The 10,763-nt window shown below is 49.0% G+C and overlaps 1 protein-coding gene across 1 annotated transcript in view; it reads right to left on the bottom strand.

Annotated features, from left to right (window-relative positions):
* Window positions 1–2,548: 2,548 nt before the first annotated feature.
* The window catches only part of Swap70 (switching B cell complex subunit SWAP70), a 62,165-nt gene continuing 53,950 nt past the window's right edge, over window positions 2,549–10,763 (bottom strand). Inside the window, exons 9-12 of the mRNA XM_021167078.2 lie at window positions 8,513–8,541; window positions 6,548–6,746; window positions 5,265–5,361; window positions 2,549–4,734 (exon numbers count right to left, since the gene is read on the bottom strand). Coding sequence (XP_021022737.1) covers window positions 4,628–4,734; window positions 5,265–5,361; window positions 6,548–6,746; window positions 8,513–8,541 — 432 coding nt within the window. The 3' untranslated portion in view covers window positions 2,549–4,627. The remainder of the gene's footprint in view (window positions 4,735–5,264; window positions 5,362–6,547; window positions 6,747–8,512; window positions 8,542–10,763) is intronic.

The following is a 10,763-nucleotide window of genomic DNA, read 5'->3' as shown; positions in this document are numbered from 1 at the left end:
CAGATCCCTTTAGCTCCTTGGGTACTTTCTCTAGCTCCTCCATTGGGGGCCCTGTGATCCATCCAATAGCTGACTGTGAGCATCCACTTATGTGTTTGCTAGGCCCCGGCGTAGTCTCACTAGAGAGAGCTATATCTGGGTCCTATCAGCACAATCTTGCTGGTGTATGCAATGGTGGAGCGCTGCGTTCTTGACCAGACACAGCCACTGTGCTCAGGGAGTCTCAGGGAGTCACGGCAGCCGTTACCTGCCCATGACCAAGCCAGTAAGATCCGTCAACATTCCGAAAGGCAGCACTGACTGGACTCAGTTACAAAAATGAAAGGAAAAAAAAAAAAGTGGAGGAGGGGCATGGTGCAGGGCAGGGGGNGGGGGNGGGTATAACTGAGATACACTACAGACATATGAGATTGTAAAGAATAAATAAAAGTCCAAAATAGTAAACTTCAAGTCAGGCAACTTACTGAGTTTACTGTTTCAGCAGAAAGACACTCTTGAAGATCACATTCAGGGAAGGGGCACACCTGCCTCCACAGTGGCTCTCCACAGACCCGGGGGCTCTGTCAGCAGGTTCAGGGATTGAAGAAGGCATGAGCTGCTGCACCCTCTTTGCTGGTCCACATGAAGTTGTCCTTGAGGAGGCTTTCTGTCGGCACACTGTGTGTGTGCGCTGGAAGAAGTGGTAAAACAGGTCCCCCCAGAGGATGGACAGAAGGCCGGTTCAACACACCACGGTAATCTGCAGGAGGTGTTTCTCAGAAAGGGAGCACTGTCCTAATGCAGGATACATCAGTCGTCAAAAACTCCTGGGTCAGCCCTGGAGTAAAGCTCAGAACTAGGTATGTGTGGAAGGGGAGATGTAGCCATCCTGCCTCAGAGTCACAACTAAGCCTAGATCTAAATGATCGATGTCCGGACTCCTTCCCAGATAAGTACTCTGATGCAAGCAGGGGTGGGAAGCACAGAACGCTGGAAAAAGCCCTTTCCTGCCATCACCAGCTTCCAGCTCAGAACCAGGGCTGCAGGCCTTGGGCCTCCGAGATGAAGTCTTTTCCCTAGTTCACATTCTCTGTAATCACTCATTGTATCTTTGTTTTCATAACCAGGAGTGTGCTGGCTGTAGTGGGTGCTTCGAACCTGCCTCGCTTGGAGGAGAGTACTGTCAATTCCTGTTAAGTCTTGCTGACCCTTCTGAGGCTTCCAAGTCACTGGTCTTAGGTAGTGGGTATGTTTGTGGTGGGCACTCAATTCCAATCCTGGAATGCTCTCCCCTGATATAAAACACCTGCTCTGGCAGCCTAGGACAGCCTCATTCCCATTGGACAGACTTTGAGGGTGACATGGAGGTAGCAGCTGGTCTGAACCCCCAGTCTGTGATGGACCCTGTCCCTGGGTTGCTCCTGGCTAAAGAGCAGAGAGGAAACACAGGAAGTGAGTCTCCCGGATACCACCTTCAGAAATCCAGGTTAGGCTACTGATTGTGTTTGGGGGAGAACTGGGGTGAAGTGGGACTTCAAGTGGGGAGGTGGGATCTGGCAGAATGAGGGTAGCTGGACAGAACTCTCCTTTGCTTGCTTACTCTAACAATCTCTCTGGCCCTCTCAACTGCCATACAGGAGGCAGACATAGAGAAAGGACCACATTCCTGTGGGTGTCTGGCCCTGACAGACTGTTTCTGCTCTAGTAGAAAATGGACAGGGAGGTTGAGTCTAGACTAGAGTTGGAATTTAGTGTCCGCCACAAATGTGCCCACTACCCAAGACCAATGACTTAGAAACCTCAGAAGGGTCAATGAGGCTTAACAGGAATTAACAGCAACTGCCCCCAAGCGGGGATGATGCAAGGCACCCACCACAGCCAGCACACTCCTTCCAGTTATGAAAACCACAGATGTTTCCAGATACTGCCCAGTGTCCCCTCAGGAGCAAGTGTCTATACTTGAGAGCATTGCACTAGAGAAAGATAGGATGGCTTGACAAACACCTTCCTCTCCCTGCTCTCCTCCATGAGGGAAGACCAGCTTGCCAATACACAGTCAAGCTAGAACAAGGGTCTGCTTCATCCACAGTACGAAGTTTTAATCTTGGTGACCATGTAAAACCAAATAGAAAACCACAATGTTTATTCTAGTCAAAGATATTTTTAAAAAATTGAGAGAACAGAGACAAGAAGAAAAGACTTCAGAGGTAACAGCAACGATAAAGAGTTGGGTTCCTGAGCTGACAAATCCACCAAGGCTTCCCACAGCTGTGACTCACACACCAAACATGAGGTCACAGCTAACTTCTTGAGGTCTTAACTCCCAAACCCAGTGTTTTCAGGAGTATCCTTAAACCACATCCATCCACATGACTGTATGAAAATGAAGATTAGCAAAAGCACACATGCAGGCAGGCACGCGCGTGCATGTGCACACACACATACACACACTACTCCATTTTATTAATGTAACCAGTTTAAAATGTATGATATTCTGGTATGTTTAATTTTGTTATTGAGTCCACTTTACTAAAAAAATAGAAACCAAAAATCCCATAGAAAACATTTTAATACCTTAGAAAAATTAGCAAAACAAAACAAAACCAAGAAGTAGAGCATATTACATTGTATGTGTAGATAAAATGCTTTAAAATTATAAATATTTTGTTCATTCTCAATATAGTAGATCCCAAAACATTTTCAAATGCTTTTCATTCATAATTCCTGCAAATAATCTCCTCTCTCGTTGGAGGAAAGGGCTGATTACAAGGAACACACAGACAGACACCTCCAACGTTTCCTGTAGTTATTACAGAGATGAGGCACGGTCTATAGACACTTAGCTGAAACCACCTTGAGTATCAGGAGAGACCCACAAGTATCAGCACATCGGCCCAAATGGGAGTCACACAGTTCACATCTGTGCGGTCTTCCCACCCACTGTTTACAAAGGACTTTCACATCCCAGTAGTCACAGTGCTACTGAAGCCAGTGAGGCAAGCAGTAACAAACACTACAGACTGCAGACGCCTTCTGCACAGCCCATACAGTGCTGCAGAGGGAGCATGCAGTATTTAGGCTCGAGACCAGACAAGGAGGGCTGTGGCAGCTGCGGGCCATGCCTCTGGCTGTGCTGTAAGACAGTCCAGGTTTAAGGAGGGAGGCTCTGTCAGCCTGGACCCGGCGATCGCTTTACCCCAGTCTCCCCTGGACCCCCCAGGCCCTTGCCTCCGTCCAGACATTTCACACCAGCCAGTACCTTCTTGGAGTTTCTTTTTCTCTTCTCTCCAAGGACACTGAGGTCTCTAGGAGACATCATCAAGCCACAGGGGAGACCCTGGTCCCCTTGTTCTGATTCCCGGCTGCACTGACGAGGAAACAAGGTGAGTGAATGGCCAGGTCCAAACCTACACCCAAGTTATCTACTAAGAAGGTTCGTGACACAGGGATACTTTGCATACAAATCTAAACTGTATGAAGGCAACTATAAACATTAAATAAAATTACTTTTATTAAGCAGTCCAAAATCTTAAGAAAAATTGATAAGACTTCCATTGGCAAATGTTTTCCAGTCATAAAAGGTAGAGATTAATGGAACTCTATCCAGACCTTATGTAGACGCCAGGACTGCTGGAATCTATCTGTAGACTTGCACATGTCTGGAATGGCCTCCTTCCTGCTCTGAGGCAAGGCTGGACCAGGACCGTGGGGATCCCTGCTCTCTTCTGAATCCCACCTCTTCTGTAACACATGGGTCACCTTCTTGTTTATAATGTAAAGCATCTTGGCTGTGCATGGAGTTACTGCTGGTTAGAGATTCCAACTAGTGTGGTAAGGCTTACTTTCCAACCACTCATCTCAGTCTCAGACCAGATTAGGGCTGAAATCATTCCTCAAACAAGAAGCACAGAAACCACCATCTGTGTCATCCTCGGAGGGAAAAGCAGAGAGACATAGTCCTAGTGAAAGCCACAAGGCTGGCCATTATCCTGTGACCCTTTACATCTTACCAGCCCACATTCTGTCAGCTTCCACTGTGCCCATGTAACCCCCAAACTATCTAATCACCATTGATTTCAACAGACTAGCAGCTGGGGACAGAACACCCAAAGAACTAAGTTGAGACGCTGGGCCAGGATAAGTCTTGCTTTGAGGTGAGGAGAAAGAAAATGCAAACAAAGCATGCCATGTGTGTGATGGTCAGGGAGGGAAGTATCTTAGCTGAAGCTGGGAAGAGTCACCAACCAGATCCCATCCACAAGGGCAGTGACTAGTGACTTGTCCATCAGAGCACCAACAGCGGAGGCTTGCCATGACACCTGACACAAAGAGGCCAGCAGACCAGGCAATCGGCAGAGGGAATGCGCTGCCGGAGGAGACAGCTGACCTCCCATCCAAGGGGGGGCTGAGACCAGGGGCTGCAAGGGCTGCAGAAGGCAACAGTGAAGTGGCTCCAGCCACACCTGTGCCTATGTTCTCGCCAGGAGAGCTGAGACATCGCTAGAAGGTAAACATGGCGTCCTCAGCACAGGACCCTGCTGGAGCCCTGAGGGGAGACTAGAAGCAGCAAAGCCAATGTCCTTGTCCCAGGTATGAAGCTCTTGACTCCTCACTGATATGACTGACTGGGTGACAGCTGGGACAGCTGTCACTCTGTGGTCTTCTTCTCTTTCCAGCTCTTCTCTCTCTCCTCGAGCTCTGCCTGGGTGAACGCTGCGGGTCCCCAGTTGGTGATCAGGTGAGGGTTCTTGGAACCTAAGTGACAAGCATGCTTTCAATGCAGGAAGGCTGGCTCTCGCCGCACCTGTCATCGCATCAGAGGGGACAACACTCCTACTTCTTCTCTGAGGAATACCCAAAAAGGTCCACCAACCAAAAGAGCAGCAACGATGCACGCAGGGAGGTTACCCAGGAGCACTTACTAAGGAGGACAAGCTTAAGAGAATCCACAGAAGCATCTTGGCTTCAGCAGGCTCTCTGCTCCCATCTCCCTGTAGGAGCCCTGGGATTGAAAATGTACATTCCCCCCTCCAGGGATTGGTAAGGGTTCCGAGGACTTGAACTTAAGCCGTCAGGCCTACATAGTGCTTTAACCCTTGAGCCACCTCAAGGATGAGCTCACACTTCAGACCCCAAGTGCTAGCAGTACAGGTAGCTGCTCCTATGCCCAGTTTTATGTGGTGCTATGTATAGAAGCAAGAGCTTTGTGCCCCTAAGAAAGTTACTGTTTGTTCACATAAATTAAATTGCATAAATACAACAGAAAATAAGTTAAAATATATTACCTGGCTCTATCAATCGTATTAATCCCTCATGATGGGCCACTTTGTCCTTCCAGCTCTTGGTCATATGTGTTGCCATCTCTAGCTTCTTTTTAACTCCCTAGGACAAAAGTGGCAGATTAAGATCTAAGTAGCGTGGACTGGCACCTACCGTACACCCGTGAACTCCCTCATTAAATGACCAGGGTCACTGTGAGGAGGAAAGGCTATCGTTATCTACTGCACACTAGCAAAAACTCAGGCTCAGAGAGCTAAGCATCTGCCCAAGGTGGAGGAAGCAGGGTGGAGGCCAAGCCTTGTGACTCAAGGCTCGCCTCACCTCATGCATGTGACAGTAGGCCCCTCTGTGTCAGCTTTCTGCCTCTGCCCAACACCTGCCCTTCCTGGCCTGTCTTGTTGCTAGCTCAGCTCTCTCACAATAACTGCCAGTCTTAGCTTCAATAGGAACAGGTTCTGAAGGACATGAAAAGGAAGGGCTGGTCTGCTGGCACACAGTCAGGACAGCCATGGCCACGATGTCCTTGAATGAGTGGCCCTAGTAGGTTCATATGTTTGAATACTTGGTCCCCAGTCGGTGGAGCTGTTTGGGAAGGATTAGTGGCCTTGTTGGAGGAGCTATGTCACTGGGCTAGACTCTGAGGTTCCAAAAGGGCCATTCCAGTGTTTCTCTGCCTCATGCTTTCAGAAGACGTGGGTGCTCAGCTGTCCCTGCCTTTGTCTTCATTCCCCCATCATGGAGTCTAACCACTGAAACCATAAGTCCAATTGAATACTATTTTATAAGCTGCCTTGGTCACAGTGTTTTCTCACAGCAACAGAACAGTAACTAAGACATTGGTGTTGAGGAGGTAGCTTCTCGGTGACTTCCTCTGGTCTCGAATGTCAGCACCTCTCTGCCACCATGGGCCCCTCCAATAAGGTCTGAGTGAGGGGCTGGGAGTAAGTGACCTCCCTAGGTGCTCACCCTCAGGGTAGGGCAATGGGTACTGCCTACACCTGCATGCTATCCCTGTGTCCTTGGAGTCAATTCTGCAGCGTGGAGACCCTCTGTCACAGCGTGTAACTGTTCTTCCTCATCACACTCCTGCATGGTCCCTGAGTGGACAGACACCTCTGTAGAAAACAAAATAAAACTTCTTCTTTCTTCTCTTTGCTAAGCAAGATTCTGCCAAATGAATGCTGGAGTTTGTTTATACTGGTTGTGCAGGGTTAGGTGCAGAGCCCCACCCCTACCCCAGCTGATCTCAGGTGCCAGTTACAGGTGTGTGAGGGCTAAGTCCAGCCACCTCATACTGCTCCAGGGCCTGCTTCCGCTCCAACTCCAACTGTTCCAGCTGTGCCATGGCCTCCTGCAATGCCTGCTCCTTCATGACACGCTGCTGTTCCAGCTCCTGCTTCTCCGCCTCTGTTGTCTGAATGGCCTGCTGCTGCGCCAGGTGCCACTTTTCCAGCTCTGCCCTCTTAGAAGACTCTTCCTCCAGCAACCTGTAACACAGAGGACACTCAGGGTCACACCCTGCTGGGGACCCTGGCCAAGATGGACAAGTATTTCAGAGACAAGCACCTCAGTCATCCGAGGCCTCCCATCTTAAAGGAGGCTGGGAGCCAAGGAGTGTCTATCACAAAGCCTGCGAGCAGCAGCCCGCATGTCCTGCTCCAAGTGTCCTCAATCTTACATGAAGGAAAACGAAAACTAGCATTTAGACAGTGGCAAGTGTATGCCAAGAACAGTCGAGTGTGTTTTCTCCGCCGCTTTGCAGAGTGCACATACGTTCAATTAGTAGTCACATCTGAGATGAGGAAGCAAGGCCCAGAGCTTAAGTCATCTACCTGTCAGCTGCCGGAGCCAAGCTCTGCAACCTGCCTGGCTGCTACAACACTGAAACATTTATTCATCTAATAAAGACCTATTACCAACAATCCTGGAGGTACCAGTCCCTCATCACAGATGAAGGAATGTGTCCACAAGTGTACCACAGAGGACACAATGGACTTCAATGCAGGTGTTTGACACCAAAGTGCTAGCCGAAAGAACAAGCTGGCTTGGACTAGTCAACTACATTTCTGTTTAAATAAATAAACCAATACACCGCCCAAGCCTGCACTCAAGATGCAGATAGTGTAGCCAAACGCCAACAGTGTCAAGGCACAAGTCTAACAAGGAGCCACAGAGTCAAGTCATCTGGCAGGGCAACCACTGTCACCTGCAGCATCTGCTCTCTACAATAGCAGCAAGGAAAGAGGCAAGGACCACAACACCACTTCCAGATCCCAAATCCCCCTACAGGCACACTTGAGCTCCTTGGAAGTCTCCGGAATACAGTGTCCACCACTGAGCCCAGCACTGCAGACAGCCCTGACATGCACTCCTCGTTCACAGCTATCCATTATGCATCTGTGTTCTTTGCCAATGCTCTTCTATGGTCAGTGAGAGTGCTGAAGTACGGAGGAAGAGCAGGCTTTCAGAGGGCTAGGCTGCTTCATGCAGCTAGAGAATAGCACAGTGGGGTCTTGTGGGAGGTGGAGCCCCATCTCCCAGTACAGACTCCACCATACAGAACTTGCCACCTGTCCTTGGCAGCGGAGCATGGTGGAACAAGAAATGAGCTTGGCAAAGCAATTGTTCCCTGGAACTCTGACTCAAAAGCACCTGGCACAGAACCAGAGACGATAGGTAATTGCTCTTACTGATGGCAGGGGCAACAGCAGAGCTGACACTCAGTACCTGTGTGTGTCTGTGGCATCCGCCCCAGGCCTATACCCCTTGGTTCCTGCCACTGTTCAAGACCAGGCCACCTGCCCTCCATGGAACTGGAGAACTATTTAAGAATCCCATAAATCACCTTCTTGCCTTCCCTCATCCAAGTTGGTTTCTGTGGTTTGCAAACTGACCTCTGACTAAAGGTTTCAGCACTTCTGCCCTTCCCGTGCCTAAGCGTCCTCCTTTACAGAGAAGGAATAAGCCCAGTGTGTGCACACGTCTGTCCTCCTAGCAACTCAGGAGGCGAAGACAGGAGAATCCATTGTGACCTGCCATATGGGTACTGGGACCTGGACCCTAGCCCACCACAAGAGCAGCAGCAAGTGTTCTTAGCTGCTGAGCCATCTCTAGTCCCTCTGTCTTTCTGATGTTCTCTTGGCCTAACGCTATCATTCAACATCCTTCTTAATTCTGTACATGACGTATCTTCCCCATCCATTAATGAGATAAAAAAACAGAAAACTAAACACTGGCATGCTAAACACTGTACCTGCTACATCTAACTTCATCCTCACAGCCCTGAAACCGGCAATCACCATTATTTTATGTGAATAAAAAACTAAAAGTTTGACATACTAAAATACTACTTTAAATTCAAGTACCATGAGAATTAAGTACCCATCCATACCTCACTTAAGAACCTGGGCCCCGGCTGCCTTCAAACACATGAAAAACATCCCAGCAGCTGGCAGAGAGGCAGCAGTGCACACTACTGTGCCAGGTACATCGTGGACCCTTTCAGGCATTCAAAAGCTACCCCCTGGGCCTGGGGTGTAGCTCAGGTGGAAGAGTGCTTGTCCAACTTGTACAGAGCTCTGGGCTCAATAGCTATCTAGCAACAGATAGGATACATGTCTGTAGGCAGCACTCCAGGGATGGAGTCCTGGAGATCAGGAGTTCAAGGCCATCCTCAACTACATAGCATCTTCCTCCTGAGGTCAGCCTTTCTCAATCCCATCACTCAGGAGTCAGAGGCAGGCGGACCTGGTCTACAGAGCCAGTTCCAGGCCATCTGGGGCCACCTAGTGAGACTGTGTCTTAAAAATAAAAATCAACTTTAGTTTGGTGACATAAAAACTTACAGACCCATATGGCCTTTCAGCCGACCCTTCTAGCCCATTTCCATTCTTCTGTGTCACAGAGTGCAGGCTTTATAAGCCTCACCTCATTTCCTGCTCCTTTCTTGGATGGCGAGGGGATGAGCCACTTCCTGCTCCTGCCACCACGCCATGCCTTCCCAGCAATTACAGACTCCCCTCTGGAACCGCAAGCCAAAGCAAACCCTCCTTTCCCTAGTTGCTTTTATCATTATCAAAGCCAGAGAAAAGTCACCACTGCAGAAAGCATCATCTACCCCACACACAGGAGAGCTGACACTTCTGTAAACTTCTGAGTTACCTGGTCGTCTGAGGCTTAATCTCTGCTGTGTTATATCCTATTTCCCTCAAAACTACTGAAACATGCCTTCCCCATAGATTTTTGTGCATGAGAGTAATCTATAAACTCCCAGCAAGAACAAATCTGTAGCTCAAAATATGTCTAGTATCACTCAGAGTGCCACTCTCTGGAAGTGACATGGGATTTGCACCTTCTCCTGAATGACCTGCTAATGCCACTGTCAACAGCACCACTGATAGCTCCAAGTAGCTGGCGAGGGCAGAGGACAACCCTGTGCAGTGGCTTCTCTCCTTCCCCCTTCCTGTGGGTTCCATGGATTGGACCTGGGCTGCCAGGCTCATGCAGCAAGCAGCTTTACCCACCAAGTCACCTTGATGGCCCCAAATCAGTTTTTTCTAAGGGAAACATTGGATGCCTTTTTGTTATGTTGTTTGGGTGTGGCTGCATGCAGAGGTGCACGCGTGGAGATTAGACAGGTTTGTTCTCCTTACACCATGTGGATCTCAGAGATCAAGCTGACCTCTACCCCTGAGCCATCTCACCAGCCCCATCACTTTTGGCTAAGTATACAACTAGAGGAGATGCCTTTTCCAGCTTATTTTCCATTTTTAATATTTTAAAGTTATTATCATGTGTATGTGTGTGCTGTGTGAGGTCAGAGGGCAACCCGGTGAGTCAGTTTCCTCGTTCCTCCTTTACATGGGTGGCAGCGATAGAACTAGAGGCATCAGGCTTGCACAGTGTCGAGCATCTTTTACCTGCTGAGCCATCTCAGGTCCTCTCCTTTTCTTCCCAGGTTTAAACAGCATCTTTCGATTCTCACATGAGGACTGGCAGCTGTATAAATTCTACCAGCTTACCTTCTAACTGTTCCCCAACATGGGGTGGGGAGCTACAGCTCAAGGCCCAGGTACATCTGTACGCCTCCCACAAGCCCTCATGGAGAAGTAAACGAGACAATGGTTAAACCAGGACAGGTCCTTATCCTCCCTGATGTTACAAGGACCCAAAGCAGGGGCTGGGGAGATGGCTCAGCGGTTAGCACAGGTGGCTCTTCCAGACAACCTGGGTTCAATTCACAGCACCCACATGGTGGCTCACACCTGCCTGTGACTCTAGTTCCAGTGCTTCTAATACCCTCACACAGATGTACACGCAGTCAAAAAGAAAAAAATTCAAATCAAAAATTTTCTCTGAGAATATAAACATCATAAATTGTAAATCAGAATTTAAAAGTTCAGGGGTGGGCTAGTGAGATGGCTCAGTGGGTAAGAGCACCCGACTGCTCTTCCGAAGGTCCAGAGTTCAAATCCCAGCAACCACATGGTGGCTCACAACCATCC

Source organism: Mus caroli, chromosome 7 (genome assembly GCF_900094665.2).
Source record: "Mus caroli chromosome 7, CAROLI_EIJ_v1.1, whole genome shotgun sequence".
Taxonomy (NCBI): Eukaryota; Metazoa; Chordata; class Mammalia; order Rodentia; family Muridae; genus Mus; species Mus caroli.
This window is presented reverse-complemented; position numbering and strand designations above follow the sequence as displayed.